Source organism: Maylandia zebra, linkage group LG23 (genome assembly GCF_041146795.1).
Source record: "Maylandia zebra isolate NMK-2024a linkage group LG23, Mzebra_GT3a, whole genome shotgun sequence".
NCBI classification, from domain to species: domain Eukaryota; kingdom Metazoa; phylum Chordata; class Actinopteri; order Cichliformes; family Cichlidae; genus Maylandia; species Maylandia zebra.
Window position 1 is genome coordinate 2,829,346 of NC_135188.1, and position 17,949 is coordinate 2,847,294.

The window sequence follows — 17,949 nt, forward strand, 5'->3', positions numbered from 1 at the left end:
ATATACATATATTTAGTCAGTTAACTGAAAATCTCTTTTTTCTTTTACTACACCTTATTAATATTTTGCTCTTACTATTTTTCTATTTATTTTTTATTATTTTATTTTATTACATTTTTTTCTACTGTACCATTCTGCTGAGTGATTGTCTGCTGCTCGTCAAATACATTTCATTGCGATGTTGACCCTGTGCTAACTTGCATATGACAAATAAAACTGAAAACACTTCACCAAAGATCTGGGGACCGAGCGAGCACAGTGATGATCTGAGCTTTGTGACATGGCGTGCTATCCTGCAGCCACCAGGAGATGGGCACACTCTGTGATGGGAATGATCAGAAACGATACTCAGGCTGTGGTGACTGAATTTTGGTCACTTGGTACTAAAGTGTGACAAGAAAACACCCCCCCACATCATTAAAACACCATCAGCCTGAATGGCTGGTACGAGGCAGGAAGGAGCAATGCCAAATTCTGAATGTTTTATCTGAATGCAGAAAGGGACACTCATCAGACTAGGCAACGTTTTTCTAATCTCTTGTTGGCCAACTTTGGTGAGCCTGCACAATTTGTAACCTGAAGTTTTTCTCTGACAGGAGCGGTACCTCACGTGGTCTTCTGCTGCTGTCGACCATCAACTGTGTTGTAATGAGTGGTTATTTGAGTCACTCTTGCCTTCCTATCAGCTCAAAGCAGTCTAGTTATTGTCATTTGACCTCTTGCATCAACAGAGAACTGCGGTTCAGTGGACATTCTCTCTTTTTAGAGCGTTCTCTGTAGAGATGGTTGTGTTTGAAAATCTGCTGAATCGACGGCACTGCTAGTTGATTCAGCTACTTAACAGTGAAACTTGTAATAGTAAAACTAATCTCTACAGTTTGTGCAGAGCAACACTTTTTAAATGAAAAATTTGTATTTTATGTTTATACTTGGCCAACATCTATTACAAGCAGGCTTAGTTTAAACCAAAGAGCAGCTGGTGCAACTCTTAAACATTTGAATCCAATATGCGAGTTTCTTTCATCATTAAATGTATATCAAGTTTGTGTTTTTGTAATCATGCTGAGATAATAACTATGCTGACTAATACATATTTTTCAGTTGAGTGTATAATAATAATAATAATAATGAGTGATAACTTCATGATGCCAAGAGGCATAAAACCCTGGCAGTGTTGCTGTGGACCCTCTGAACGACTGAAGTCAAGTGTCGGTACTCGATTTGCAGGCAAGGACAAAGTCATCCAAGATTTTCTTTTATTTTCCAACATCACTGCAACCCTCTCAGTCTGTTTGTCCATCTGTCTGAGTTCTGATATTGTGGTCAGTTTGTGGGTGGAAACCTTCTTCAGCAGCAGTATCATCCCATCTACTCGACTCTCAGATTATTCCCTCAGAGTTCACTCAGAGCAGTAAGTGAACAGATTATTTTATCTGTGGCTTGTATCTTTTAAGATTCTGGCTTTGCTGAAAAGTCAAATCACAAGTGATTTAACTCCTCCCCCAAAAAAGCTAAACCTAACAGCTTTACAGCTGGCATTTTCCATGTTTTGATTTCACATTTAGATGCCGTAAATCAGTAAATGTGTCCTTGTGGGGATTCTTAAGACAGCCCTGCAAAGCATTCATTGCAAGTAATTGGGGCTCTGCTTTCTCCACAGCGACACACTTTTTTTCCTGCTTTGGGCCAAATCCAAGAGTGGAGTAAGAGCGTTTGTTTGACATTTGTCCATAACATCTGGCCACTGGGGTATTCTGCACTACAGCTTATTAACAATGCTACAAGCACACATGTGTTTCCCTTTACGACACTAAGCAAAGAAACACATCATCCAGCCTGCCACTATCCAGCCCTTTACACAACAATGGGCCCTTTCTCTCTCTTATTTACCCACTTTCAGTTAGGGAAAGAATGGGCTTTTGACCACAAGCATGATGAAATGTGGTCAAACCTGATCTATTGTTGGGGAAATGATTCTAAAGATACTCCACTACACAGCTAAATGCTTCAAAACCCCTCAATTAGAGCAACTTGATGGATCTGCAGATAATGTGACCTAAGAAAGAACAAATCTTGTTAAAGTTGCAGCTCTACCCGAATGACCCGAATAAGGTCATACAGGAAACTAGCTGCAGAAAAAGATCAGCTTGAGCTGCAAAATTTCATTTCATTTTTTATTTATTTCACACTTGGTTCAACAGTTTCAACAGTTTTATCCTTTCATACACACAAACCAGGCTTTCCCTTGATATAACACGGCAACCATGAGTGAAAAGGAGAAGGAAGAAGAAAATATTCTTATTAAACCCTGCCCCCCCATCTACATTTCAACTAGTGGGCACCATTAACCAATGAACACGTGAGCATTTATCAGACCAAACAGCAAATACCTCAGCACATAATAACAAGGAGAAAATAAATAAATAAAATAAGGAGTTAGCTCGAATTTATTGCGTATTCTTCATATTGATTTATCGTTTTAAACATGTAACACTTTTTAAAACAATGTAAAACTCTTGAGATTATAATGAAATGAAATCAAATCAAATCACTTTTATTGTCACATCACATGTGCAGGTACACTGGTACAGCACATGCGAGTGAAATTCTTGTGTGCGAGCTTCACAAGCAGCAGAGTTGTGCAAAAATACAATAACGTAAAACAAGCAAAATATAAGAATGGCTAAATCTGAGACTAATAAATATATGTACAATATATAATAGTATATGCATTACTGGATGTGTATACTAAATATGTTTTTCTACGTGTGTGTGTGTGTGTGTGCACATATTTTACAAATTAAATAGAGTAAGCAATAAAATAAAATATATTAAATATACAGAGGTTGGTAGTTGGATATTGTGCAAAACAGTGGCATTAATGGACAGTATGTAGTGCATAATGTTGAAGTTCTAGTAGTGGAGGTGAGGTGTCTATGAAGTGTTCAGCAGTCTGATGGCCTGGAGGAAAAAGCTGTCTCTCAGTCTGCTGGTACGGGACCGGATGCTGCAGAACCTCCTTCCTGATGGAAGAAGTCTGAACGGAGGTTCTGCAGCATCCGGTCCTGAAGAGAGTTCCACAGTCGTATACCCGTAACCGTGGTCCCAGCGAGCTGATGCTTAAAATGATATTTCCTTCAGCTGTCCTCACCTCCCAAACACAGGTAATATATTATTTTTAGCCTTAAACATAATTAATAACGTCCGTAGTTTCACTAAACCTTCTACTTTCAATAGTTTCGATTTTATAAACAATTTATTTAAGAATAAATGAACCATGACGCAGCAGTTTTTAAGTGTCCACTGGCTTTAATTTGCTACTTAAAAATGAAGAAAACAACAAATGTCAGCGGTAACAGCTGACATACTTTTGGTTCCTCTATGATGTTTCTTTTTAAACCTCTGACTACACACAGGTGTTTTGTCCTGTTTCTCACTCTAGCAGAGAGTGTCTTACCTTCCTACGCACCTGTTGCTCTTTGGCTGAGTGGATCTTGACGTGTTTGCGTAGGGAGCTGGGATCCGTGTAGCGCTTGGTACAACCGGAGATCTGACATGCATACGGTTTCTGGGAGGAGGGAGGAAATATTTCTGTTCAGTTATCAGAGCAAAATGTATAAATGTAGCTTTTCTAATAACAGAGACACAGAATAATATAAGCAGCTAAAAAAGAAAATTGTAAAGGAAAGGAGAAAAATTAACATGCAGTAAATATGAAACTTATGTAAGTAAAGGCAAAGATAAAGTCCTACCTTTCGGCTGAGAAAGACACATAATGTGAGGTAAAAGGAAGACCAGACAAAGGATGAAAAGAAAAGACAATCAGTTGACAAAAATTTGAATACCACAACATCTCTTTGGTTATTAGTTTTTCAGGGTTTAAAGCATCGTATTTCACTTGCAGTTGCACTCACTCAGCAATGAAACCCATCTCTCTTGCTACTGACAGCACCGATACTGCATGATTAATAATGTATAAAGACTTAAAGACAAACACTATAATATATCAGCGCAAGAAATACACTCACTGGCCACTTCATTAGGTACCGCTCGTTAATGTAAATGTCTAATCAGCCAATCACACGGCAGCAACATATAGACGTGTTCAAGACAACCTGCTGAAGTTCAAACTGAGTATTTCAGAAACTGCTGATCTACGGACATTTTCCTGCACAACCATCTCTACGGTTTACATAGAACAGCCTGAAAACAGAAAACATTCAATAAGACACAGAAATGCCTTTTTGATGCAAGAAGGTAACAGTAACTAAAGAAGAACATCTATGAATGCAGATCACATAAAACCCTGAATAAGATTGGCTGAAGCTGCAGAAGACCACACAAGGTGCCCATCAGCAAGAACGAGAACAGGAAACTACGACCTCACTGCAACATTTTGAAGGTAGGGTCAGGATTGATGTGAGCAACCTGAAAGCATGAATCCTTCATGCCTTTATCAACAGTTCAAGCTGGTTGGTGCTGCTGTAAAAGTGTGGGGATGTTTTCTGGGCACATGTATAAATGACACAGCCTATCTAATTATTGCTATCCTGTATATAACAATATTCATGGACCAAAATCTCTGAATTATGTTTCCAGTACTCGAGTTTTATGCCATGAAGAATTAGGTAGTCCAACCCTGTATTAGAAGGCGTACCTAATAAAGTAGCTAGTGAGTGTATAAATGATCTTATTCAACCATGTTGAGGAGTATTCTTAATAATTAAGCATTTATGTGATTATGCACACTGCATACACCGTGATGGAGTACACCACTTTCATTTCACATTTTTCTAATTAAAATGAAGGATGGTGATAGAGATTTTTTTACTTTTTACATTCAGTAACATAAGTTTTACAGACTTTATTATCTCTGCACTTTAACGTTTTCTCTAAGTAACCTGTTGTCATCCCAAAGTGCTTATAATGCCACTCATCTCTGTTTGTTTTGCCAAGAAACCGACTCGATACAGCGCAGAGCGCCGACTTTAAAAGAAAAATAAAAGAGTGAAGTAAAACTTCTGTGTAGGATAAATATAATTAAGCTTTAAAATGATTTTCCTCCTCAGTGTTTCTGGCAGCGCAGCCGACTGGGCAGCACAGTGAAAGCCATCGTGGGGTGTTAATGTGAGGCCATAAGCATCGGGGTCCCAGATTAGCTGTATCGTTTGGACTACTGTGGAAAGAGTGTGCAGTGGAAGAAAATCCCACACTGACAGAATAACACAACATCTGCATTAACATTTCTACTCTTACTACTTGATAATTTACTGTTACATATAGAAAAGTATTGGTGCACGGCCAGTTCAGTGAAAACAGGGGGAAACATTCTGGTTGCAAAAATACTGCTAAAATTACTTTCTCTGGGAAGAAAATCAAGGGTGACACTGCCTGACCACTGCTACTCTTTTTCTAACCGCTCAGCATTACCAGTGTTCAGTCATGGGAGTAACGGCGTTACTTTTTTCAGTAACGAGTAATCTAACTAATTACTATTCCTATCGTTACAACGCCGTTACCGTTACTAACAAGAAAATGTGGTCCGTTACTATTTTCCAACAAACAGACGGTTGAAGCGGTGTTCAGTTTACCGCGTCTTGTATCAGTTGCACAGAAGTAGCTGTAAGTCATCTGGGCGCTGCAGCTTTAAGCAGCTGCGTGCTCACGCGGATCACTTTCTGCCCGACGATCACTTTTTGGCACAACACCTGAATTTAGTTTTCCTATTTATTTCTAAACAATTAAATTTTAATAAATGGACTGGTACTGACAATCAAATCAAGCACTCATAGCTTATAAGTCTTATTCAGTCAGTCAGACACATTCATGCAGTACTTTTGATGCTTTGGAGGCAACTCTTGGTTCTTACTCCAAAATAATAATAATAATAATAATAATGATGATGGATTGCATTTATATAGCGCTTTACAATTCCACTATTCATTCACACACTGGTGGAGGCAGCTACAGTTGCAGCCACAGCTGCCCTGGGGCAGACTGACAGAAGCGAGGCTGCCATATCGCACCATCGGCTAAACCGATAAAAATACAGACTAGAGGAACAAAAATTGACCCACTGAGCTTTAGCATTGTAGGCTCTACCATGTAAGCCACAGCTGCCCCCTTTATAAAGGGACTTAGGTCCATTATATACAAATTTGAAATACTCCTTCAAATAACTACTCAATAATACGCACACTTACACACCTTGAACTCAGAAATGTAATCAGAAATAAAAATGGTGCAGAAAACCATCAACGTGCATGAAAAGCAGTGGTGCATAATTGTGTATGCTTGGTAGGGAATGGTGGTAGGGTAGATTGATCTGTAATGGCGCAAAGCAGAATATTTGCATCTAAAATAGGATATAGCATAAGTAGAACATAGAAATACATTAAAAATTACACAAAATTCAAGTAAATGAGTACTTAATTACAGTCGCGCTCTCACCCGATGGTGTTGGGCACTGTACGATTAAAAGTGCTCTAGTCCAGCGTTTTACTGGGAGGCACATATTGAGCTGGTTGTTTCAAATCAGATTTAAGTAATCTTTCAAACGCAGACTGTAGATTCAGATGTCAGAAAAAAATTATTGGGATTCGATTTATTGACTTAAAGGGGAAAAAAGTAAAAAATCTCTCCCTTGCAGAGGAAACCCAACGTACTTAAGAATATAATTTGAGCCCAACAACTTCTTTACTCCCTAGCTGTGCTGGCATACGGATGGTGATAAAGTGGGTGGTAAATTGGTGGGGCTACTGAGACATGACGAGTGGCAGCAATGGCTGACTCAACCTTTCCTTCTCGCTCCACGGGTCAGAGAAACAGACAAAGCTCTGTCTGAGCCTGCAGTCCCAATCCAAGCCTGTTATGGCACAAGCTGCAACTTGGCCAAATGACACTGATCGTTTAATGATCTGTGGCATGTCACTGCAAGAGGAAAGTGGGTGAGAATGCCACACGGCTCACTGACTGACAGCAAGTTAAAGTCTAACACTGTCACGATGTGGAAATAGGCATTTGAATGTTGTAAAATCAGAGCAGGGATACCGCACGATATGCACACTCACGCACACTCACGCACACACCGAGGGGACGTTCAAAAAGTCACGTTTATTGTTGGCAGCCGTAGTCTGTGTTTGGTTGTGTATGATCATGGAGACGCCTACTACAGCAGGAACTAAAACAAAGGTGGTTTGGATTACTCTGTCAAGTGTTTACATGTCTGAACGTGGGCAGAAGTTACCAAATGAAATGAAATGAATGAAACTATACAGCGATGTATTATTGAAAGTTCAAAGATCAGTGTGGGCGCTAAGTAGAGGGCAACAGAAGTCGCCTCTGCCCACCTTCACACTCCTGCCAAACAGTCTTTTTTTTTTTTGTCCTTTTTTTAAAGCATCCTGATCCATCCTGACATTGAGGCTGATGTGATGCAATTGCAGCACGGTATCCAGATAAGTTCCTCAAACTAATCCCGAAATGGATTTCAAAGTAAGTGAATGACGACATATGCAAACATCAGTAGTTCAGATTAAACACTCTGGTGAAACGCTGGGAGGGGGGAGGTGAGAGAGCAGAGGCTTGGATTCTGACCGTGTCCAGGTGAGTGCGCTGATGCTTGGCCCGATCGCTGGAGTTGCTGAAAGCTTTCTGGCAGCCAGGGTGCTGGCACAGGTACGGCTTCTCTCCTGTGTGGCTCCTCAGGTGGATCTTCAGATTCTCCAGACGAGAAAACGCTTTGTTACAGCCCTCGAACTGTGGAGGAGGGGAGACAGAGATTAGAGCACAAAGGCAACCACACTTTGGCAGGTATGCACAGGACCACACAGGAAAAATAAGCAAAAAGCCCACATGCATGCACACAAAAGAATTGAAATCAATCAGTGTAAAGCTGGCAAACGTTAGAACCGTGTGGGTTGTGTATATGTGTGTGCATGTGACTCAGAGATAAGTTGTTTCCTTCAGTCTCATAATTACTCACACAGATGGAGCTCACTGTAAACGATATATTAACTAGTTATGGAAAAGAAATTAAATACTTAAAGAAAACCTTTTACGCTGTTACGGTGGGAGATGCTCAGATTAAACACGAGGATAGCAACTTGTGATTCACAAGCTCAGGCTTCAAACCTTTCGGTTACAAGGGTCAGCCAATCAGAAGAAAGTTGGCTTAAATGCAACTTTGCAAACAATTTGTTTTGCACTAAGACTCAATACCAGAGAAATAAAGATTATGTTGAACTCACTCGTGCAAAGCCACTCTAGTAAAGCAGAGAATAAAAGATGGACCTGGGAATTAGCAGAAACTGTCCACTTTAATAATGTGGGTGGTGTAAGTGCGAGCATTTTTTTTCCATGGCTATTATGTTGCAGATCCAAAGACCTTTGTTGAAAAGCACATCCACTTGAAAAACAGCCGCATTCATGGCAGTGCTCTTGTCTCGAGGCTGCCATCTAAATTGCCGGGAAACTGGAGTGTGCCGTACAGCAGCAGTTAACGGGCTGTAATGCATAGCATGAGATAAGTGTGCTGCTGTGTATAGTTCATTAGACTGACAAGTGACAGTGACTGTAAACAAGCTCATAGCCGACCCAGCTTGGCTCATTTGATCCCGACCACTCTGCCAATGAACACCACAGATTTGTTAACATGTGAATGATTCATGAAGCTTCTCGCATATCCGCTTCTTCTCTTAAGGAGAAAACACAGCAGGCTGGTGGAAAGGGCAGTCCCCATCAAAGCCCCCCTACAGTGGGTGCTGTGTAAAGAGTCACAAAGTCTACTGGTGCACAGTAGAAAAGGAAGTTCAGCTCACTGGTACTTTTTTCTATTTACTTGTACGTACCCTCATGCACTTTACTATCACTCGGTATAAAAGCAAAAGCTGTGTCAGGACTCTTCTTCTGAACAGTCATTTTTCTGTCACCCAGTGAGGGCTTCATTCAAACCATGTCAAGAAAATAAAATTTAAAACACTCAGAGTGAGCCAGGAAAGCATCCACTCTGGTCAAAATATGACTATAAAATTCTTAAACCATAAATTTTATACAAAGTCTCATACAGGAAACAATTTTTCCACTCAAAACCAGTTTTGGAAGCGGCCTGAATGGATCTCAACCAAAATAAAACTGCAGCTCCAAGGCTGTTATAGGGGTGTTGTGGCCTTTCTGCTGTATCCATTGTACGCTGACCTTTAGCGAAGCCTCCTGACAACAGGTCAGGTTACAGCTAAGGAGAGAGTGACACCATTTTTCTAACGGTCCTTCAGCTACATCTAGACTCAATACTCATCCCTGGTCTTCTTCATTCACTCGCACAGTGCAGGCAGGACCTTCTATTCACTGAGGCTCCATTTAATATAGGCGAAACCTAAGCCTGACATGGTAGAGCCGTTTTGGGTGACCATGCTGATCTGCAGGTTTATGCATGTGACTGAGCAGCTCAGTAAGAGAGTCCTAATCTGCCCAATTATGGCTACTCAATGCATAGCTCCTCATAAAGTTTGTAAGACCTTTGGGTGGATGACTATGGAACAAAAGCTTCCTTTCACCTTAATAAGTTGCATTTTTCCATTTGATTTCCATCATAATTTGCAAAATAAAAATGAGACTGACTAAAAAATACTGAAAGTTGGTAAAAAAGAAAGAAAGATGGGACTATTAATGCCTTAAAATTGTATTTTCTCACCAAACTGTAGCTGGATATTGGTGGCACTATGATACCTGAGAAACAGTTTCTCATCAGTTTTCAACAATCAGCAATTAAAATGTATTGAAGTTTGAAATGAAGCATTTCCAGCCAAGGTCTGCATAATCTGTACTTGTCTCATTGTGCTGTAAATGGATAAAACTGAGGCCCTCAGGTTAAGTCAACACGTGCCAAAGGGCCCATAAACAAATTCATTCAGTCAAGCTGCAAACTCTGGTTTAAAAATGCAGCTGATAAACCGTCAACGTCTGCGCTTCCTTGTAAGGCCACCTCCAGCTGGATTCAAATGTGACTCAAAGTTCATAGATTCAACTTTACAGCAGAAGTAAACAAGTTCATATGTTTGTTTAATTCTTTGACAAATATGAAGGAAGGATACTGGCTTTCATTTGGTGAGTTAAAACTAGAACATCCATGACATAGTAGTTCATCCGGCTCTTGTACCATTCACAACTCACAGGTTAACGTCCATAAAACAACACATATGTGCTTGACTTGAACACAGTTTGTGTGAAGACCCATTTGGCGATCATTGTGTGCAAGTTTAATTCAATTCGGACCTTTCTAAAGACGGAGTACTGACTCTTGTGAATTCAGGATGGATGGACCCGTTGCCACAGAATGAGCTTATCGGCACTTCAGCCAGATCCATAAAGGTGAGGCTACTTTACACTCCATGGATGCACCTCACAGCCAAATGTGCTCTAGTTAGCTGATACAGCCACTTTTGGCACGGAAAAATTAAAATGATGTAAAACAATCGTAAAATGATAATACACAACAACAAAAGCCCAAACATCTCTGTCAGCACGGTAGCATGTCATGGCGATGATATGGTGCTTAAAACGAGAGCTTCTTTAATAGTATGGAAGTTGTTTGGCTACAAGAGGCTAGATCTCCAACAAAGCACAGTAATAAAATATGGAAGAAAACTGTTACTGACAAAGGTGGAAACAATAAAACTTGAAGCAAAAACACACCGTCGAGTACAGCCGGGCTGTGACAGCTGGAAAGGAGGAGATGCTAGCAGCTGCTGATGTGCAACCCAAAAGTAAACAAAAGACTCAAGAAAGGTCTCGCAGGAGACTCGCTGGTTGCACTCCATATGACAGGAAGGTTATTGATGCAATTACATGGAGCTAAAAGAGGGCTTTAAGCAGCTGAATCAAATGTTCGACCCCAGACAACATCCCAGGAATTTTTCAGTTTCCATTTTTTATTATGTGACAATATTGTACAGGTTTCTGAAGCGTAACAAGGTGGTGACTGTTAGCGTGTTAAGCAGTTATGCTGCACTTTTACTTAATTTCCAGGGAAAAACACCACCTGGGCTACGTTCGTGTTTACCTTTGACTCATCCTGTGTCACGACTATTGTACTGTATTGCTGCTGCTGGCACCTTGACAGATTCACACTTCGAATGAGGTCGTCTATCATCAGCAGTTCATTGGAAAAAAGAAGGATAGAAAATGCCCTTTGCACTAATAAATGCTGCTGCCTGCAAGCCAGTAGAGTATTTTTCAGCATTTTTCTTGTTATTTTCATACATACCAGTATTGCAAATTTCCTACAACTTTGAGGCTATATTGCTCTCCCCTAACAGCCATAATGCTAAAATCAAGGCTTCAATATTTTTTATTTCCAGCATATAAATAAACTTGCTTCAAGTTCTTCATAATTTATCCCTGACTGCTGAGCTTCGATTGGGTAAAGATAAGCTTGTAAAGCTGAAATGCTATCAAAGTAAGCATAAAGAAATGCAGAAAATTTGCAGTACGATCACAGCTAAACGTCTGCTTGCCAGACTGAAATGAAAGATGAGGAAAAATATTCACAATTCCTCAACACTACACAAACACATGCTGTCTGGGGTTCAGCATTTAGCTATAAAAATGTCTTAAAGAGTTCACATCATACAATGCTGTAACGCGGGAAAACATTATTCTCGAGTCATACCAGGCAAATGTTTTGGATGAAAACAAGAGAGGCAGCAACGGTGGGAAAAGTTAATAAAATCTGTGCGAATGAACATCCACGCTGCCGTACCACTCGCGACAGACAAGGTCTCTGCTTACTGCTGAAACACGGCGCCGGGCGTTCGAGTTTGGAAAACAAAAATGGCTATTATTGACGTGCCAAAAGTTTATTTATGTATAAGGGAATAATCCCTCTTTCACTCCTTTTTTTCTGCAATATAAATTTGAGGCTGAATTATAGTTAGGGGTCCGCTGGGGAAACCGTGTTAATCGTGTAAAGCACATTATTACTGCGGGATCACCACTTGCAGTTTGCATGGAGACAGCCAGAGTATGAGGTTTTCCTGCCTGCTGAGAAACCAACAGGCACTGTCACCTCTAAGCATGAGTTTGTACCAGAAACCCTGCATGAAAACGTTGTGCTAAAGTAAGACGTTAAAGCGTGGCCGATCTACGGGTCCAAATGATCCCTGTCGGCTTCATTTCATTTGGTGTTTAAATGAAATACATGTATACTGCTTGTGTTGAATGTCCAAGGGGATTAAAAGTGTTCACGTGGACATATTTGGTCTCATCGTGGCTATTTTATATGTCATGCTGTGTGTTTTCATTTCCAACTGAAGATATATTGTACATCAGTGGGGTCCTGCATCATCCATGAGAAGCTGACTAAAACACACATAGCAAACACACAGGCTGAAGTGGTATAAACAGAGAGCTCTGGTGGCTGAGGCTTCTAACACAGGGTGGATTTTACCTTTGATGTTATCTATGCAAACACTTTAGGCGGAGCTAATCACATTAATTGCTTTAAACATGTTTAGTTTTCCTCTCTGAAAACCTCTGTCTAAGGTAAACCAGCAGATGACCGCACGAGGGGAGCGGCGCTGGCAGCGTGGTGGGATTTGAGCCCCATTTGACACCATCTCACCATTGATTTGGGGGGTGCTCAGTAGCACAGTAAACATTGGCCATGACAGCGGGGTCCTGACACGGCTGAAGGGGGCGAGAGCGGGTTGAAAGGGTGGACAGGCCGCCGATCACAACAGACAGATTATGGGCCCAGCATGCAGAAGAGTGGCGGTGCGTCGTGCCTGAGGCCTTCATGGGAAATGACTCCTGACTGGCAGGTAAAAGGCCAAACAGTTTCAGAGCTAAAAGGCAGCAGTGTACCGCTCTCCTCACATGCAGCGGCTCATTAGCAACCTGCCGGAGCTGCGGATGATGGGAACAAACTGGCCGTTATGGACGGGTGCTGCGGGAAATATGGCTGCTGACATGTGTAACAGAAATCTGATTAAAAGCCTTGATGAATGGTGTTCGAGGAGCGGTGCAGAACAGAATCAGAAGCAAATCAGAGGTTTTTCTTTCTCCTGAAAAATAATATCTGACTGTGGCCCTTGCAGCCAAGGTCATCATTGACAGAAGTCATTTCCCCTCCCCCCAAAAATAGCTCCAGGATTTTCTGCTCACCTTAATGGAGTTGCTACAAATTCCTCCTACATCACATATCTCTACAGCAGCACATTCACTAACGAGTTTAATTGCTAACTAGCATGAAATTCCCCATTTCTCATGTTCTGGGGGTTCCCCATTAAAAGATTCTCTGAGCCTAACAGTCACGACTTCTTTTCTATAATTAGTTTTAACTCAATGCATACATTAAGGCTTCTTAGCAGGCAAGATGAGGGTAAGAAGTGTTGGTTGCAAATGAAAACACTGCCAAATAAAACATGGTATAAAGTGCCAATGCTCAAAAGCAGGTTGTATAACATTATAGGTATGAAAAAGGGAGTTTGAGGGAATGAGTTGGTTTATCACAAGGTGTCTTTCTCTGCCCTGACCAACGAGGAAAACCACCAACACTTCAGGATCTGTTCCGAGGGAAGGCTGTGGAGCAGAGTGCCCCGGCTGCGGATGAGAGAAACATGTGCATTTAATCTGCCGGCTTCCAAATGCCCTGTGGCAACCACAGCAAAGAGCAGAAAAACGTAAATGGATGAAATTATATCCATATGATTCAACGAGACAGCTAAGGAGAGGCAGGTTTCTCATGCGCTTCGTCAAGATACAAAATTAAACACAGCTTGGCTAAAACATTCGCATTACATAGTTTACACATATCATTTCCAGTGTGAACCGAGATCCTTTTAGCAGCCAGCTTCATCTGCTGTGAATTGAGCATTAAAAAGAATCAAAGATAGCGAGCGGCTTTTTTTGTTTATAAGATGAAAAATTAATTCACACCCGCCTGCTTTGAAGCATCTTTTCTACTTTGCCTAATTTTTTTTGATTTATGAATGTGAGATATCAGTACACACACGCACACACATGACTGCGAGGGAGGGAGTGTTGTCCAGATGCGAATGAACAAGAAAACAGAGCAAGAGCTCAGCCGATAAATTGGTGGGAGGAAGTAGTCATGTAAATGACTAAAGAAATTGTTCTTAACAGCTATTTTGCACTCATGCCTGAATAGTTTTGGGGCCAGATTAAAAACTACGTGGATGGCACAACAGGAAGCATTCCTATGATGACTAAATGGGGCTCACATAATGAGCCAGCCCAGCTGTTTTGTTTCTCTCGCACGCTGTTTGCTGAAGATTGAGGAGGAAGTGTAGTGATGGGTCTGAACCCCTGCTCCCGCAGTGGAGGCCTGGCACGGTGCAAGCCTGGGTGCACAACAACACGGTGAGCTTTCATGGAAGCACTTAACCTGCTGTGATCCAGAGACCTCCGTTCAAATGTCGACCAGCTCTGCAGCCCTGCTTCACATTAGGGAGCTAAGATGTGATTTCCCCTTAAACCTGGCAGCCCGGGTTTTACGGGTTCATCAGGTTGAGGCGGAAAAAAAAATCCAGGGTCACGTTCTTATTGAGATGAAGTGAGCTGACAGGGAAAAGGATATTTACTGCGCTATCATGGAGCGTTAGTGGAAAAACCAAACGTAATTCCAGCTAAATTGCACTGGCATATTTAATTTTCCTTCTGGGCAAAGGATCAGGGTGTTAAGAAATAATTTTCACGTGGACATATTTTATACTCGACTGAATGAAAACAAGCCAAATCTGCAGTTCATTTTAAAGAAGTATTATTGATTGCATACATATCAAACAGCTCGTGCCTCAGTGACACGAGAGTAAAAATAGATCGGCAGCCTCGTTGCAAAAAGGAAAAATCGGTGGTTGCATTGAGTTTTTCTTCTTTGCGTGCTCAACCTCTGGGCCATGACTTTTGATTGCAAGGTAATTTCACAGGTCGCCTGGTAGGAGGCAACAGGCCCTCAAACAACCTCAGTCAAACTCAGATTGTGGGAAAAGTTTGCCGTCTCCTTTATAAAAGCAGACCGACTGCCAAGACACTGATCAGGTTGAGTCAACCTGTGCGGTGAGCGCAACTTAGCTGCAAAGCATCTTTTTGCAATAGGAGATTGCCAGCTGTATTCCAGTTACATTGCTAAATAACAGCAATGTCATTTTGCAGATAATCGCCATCCTGCAGTCGCTATTTGAGGAGAAATTTCTGAATATCTGTGTGGTTCTGGTTGGACTCTGAATATAAGCAGTTAATGTGAATTTCTGAGTGTGAAGACGGCAACAGATTTGTGATTTTTGCTGAATTATCACAGCTATTTGCATTATTATCACGCACAGATTGCATGTAATTGTCAATTTGACCTCATTCAATTGGAAACTCATTGCAGACTGACTCCATGTTATTGCTGTTTCATCACTGTCTTACTGCACCAAAGCTGCTTTGAAGAAAACACTGCGATCGGTTGCCGACCTGGTCGCTGTTTTCAAAGCCAATAAGACCAACAGTTTACTGCACTCAGTCGCAGAACTGTTGGTCCTACGACTGTCCTCTTTAGCAATGTAGTGAGAAACACTATTGTCTCAAAACTATTTCTTTTCAAATCTGTTCCACATCTGGCTTAATTTAATTGTTAAAGAATTGATTTGGACAGTGTCCTTGCATCAGTGTTCCCTAACGATTCAATGACCGCTGTGTTTGAGAAGGATTCTGGGTGTTTATTTTGGGGATGAGACATGATCCTATTATGCCTCCGTTCAGCTGCTGAAAGAGCCATCCCACTTTGTATCATGACAGCAGGGTTACAGTCGCAGCAATCCTAAGCATTTATAATGGCTAATTAGAGAGCAACACAAAGCTTGCAGGGCCACGGCCATTAGTAACCATCAAGACATTAATTATAAACCCATTCACGAAATCCGAACCCGCCATGAAAAAGACAGACTGGGGGTTACGCAATGAAAATCCTAAACATGATCTGTGTTCCGAGCCGGCGCCTGGACTGATGTTACTGGCAGTCAATGCAGGATCCTGTTTGACAGGCCCATGAGCTACGGCATCCTCTAACACTCGGGCTTCAATCTATTCAGCACCTTTCACTCACACTTGCCTCCATTCGCACTCTCGCTTTCTCTTGCTGTCTCTCTTTTACCCTCTTCAGCCAATAAGCTCCTCTTGCACTGTAATGGAGTGTTTTATACCTTAGTGCAGTGGTTCCCAAACTTTTCTTGCTGGGCCCCCCTTTGTTTTACAAGAAAAATGTTGCCCCCCCCGCACGTGCACGCACAAACACATCCTCCAACCACACACGCCCATATTTTGCCCCATTGCGGTTTATTTCACACCTCAAACATTTAGTAAACAATTAAGCAAATACAAGTAATCTGCAACAAATTACAGGTAGTAGTAAATTAAACTACTAACTCTTTTACGCTCCGTCCACACCTACATGGGTATTTTTGAAAACGCAGCTGTTTCGTCCACGTAAACGGCGTTTCGAATCAGCGAAAACTGAGATTTTTTAAAACTCAGTTTTTGCGTTTACGTGTGGACGAGGAATACAGTGTTCATCACGCAACGTCAAAGGTATGCGCCTTTTTTCACGTCAGCTGTGCGCCACGTTATTGTTTACATGAGATGAATTGCAGAATGGCAGATTAACAGTATTTTGTCTCTATCTGCAGGAGTAGTTACTCATTAAAACAAGTGTTTGTGAACTAAAAATCAAGAATGTGGGATCCTGTTTGTCAGTGATTTGAACAGCCCAGCGCTGCTCCTGACGAAGGGAAAACAAATCTGCAGGGAGACCTACCTCGGCACTTGTGCAGGTGAAGCTAAAGGGAAGATTTGCTTCATCATATGTTCTAGTCTTTGGCTCAGGCTACGTCCACACGTACCCGGGTATTTTTGAAAACGCAGATTTTTCTATGCGTTTGCGCCTTTCATCCACACGTAAACGGCGTTTTCGGTGACTGAAAACTGAGATTTTTAAAAACTCCTGCCAGGGTGGATATTTTCAAAAACTCAGTTTTTGAGTTTACACGTGGACGAGGTAAACGGAGAAAACGCAGCGTCAAAGGTGTGCGCATTTTTTGACGTCACACTGTGCGCCACGTTATTGTTTCGGTGAAATGAATTTCTACAATGGCGGACGTAGACAAAATACTTACTGTTAATTTTACTCTCTGCAGTGTTGAAATGCTTACACACACACAGTTACTGTCCCTCCACACATACGACTCAGTTCTGCTTCTATGCGCCATCTTTGTTTACCCTTTCCCACCCAGGCTGACTTCTGATTGGCCAACATTTCTACACGGATAGGAATATAGCGCCACCTGCTGCTTTAGCATGTTCCTAGCAGCGTTTTCCTTCATTTTTGGCTTTTATGTGTGGACGGGATTTTTTTTTAAAAACGAAAACGGAAAATCTTCGTTTTCAAAAATACCCGTGTACGCGTGGACGTAGCCTTAGAATGAAGTTGGTTTGGAAACATATGCAGCGATGCTTCATCTCCTGCTTTGTGTTTCTGTGGGCGCAGCGCTAGCAGTGTCCAAGCGTTTCGTCCCCCCCCCCCCAGGGGGCGGGCCCCACACTTTGGGAAGGTCTGCCTTAGTGTCTCCATTTTTTACTGTTGGTATTGGGGGATGATAGACGCCAATTCACCAAGAGCCAGTGGTGACAAAAATAATTACATTTAATTGATGAGATTTATGACTCTTATTAATTATTTGACACATGCTGTAAAACGAGTCCAATGTGACGATTAGTCTGTTTTTACTGGCTCCAACCAGCCATCCATTATTTTCTCCTTCTTCTGTGACTTTTCCTTTTTAAGCGTAACTCGAATTCTTTTATACTTTAACCTGCCTTGTGTTGATCTGCTTCCTCTTTACATGCATAGCCCTTAATCTCGCAGACTGAAAACCTTCCAAGAAAATGTGCCAC

General features: G+C 41.5%; 1 protein-coding gene across 4 annotated transcripts in view; it reads right to left on the reverse strand.

Annotated features, from left to right (window-relative positions):
• glis1b (GLIS family zinc finger 1b) overlaps positions 1-17,949 on the reverse strand; it is an 89,661-nt gene that overhangs the window by 16,680 nt on the left and 55,032 nt on the right. For 3 of the 4 annotated variants that reach the window (XM_012920139.4, XM_004555068.4, XM_004555069.4), the window contains exons 5-6: positions 7,597-7,758; positions 3,458-3,568 (exon numbers count right to left, since the gene is read on the reverse strand). In XM_012920139.4, coding sequence (XP_012775593.2) covers positions 3,458-3,568; positions 7,597-7,758 — 273 coding nt within the window. The remainder of the gene's footprint in view (positions 1-3,457; positions 3,569-7,596; positions 7,759-17,949) is intronic. The other variant, XM_024798697.2, reaches the window with a different exon arrangement.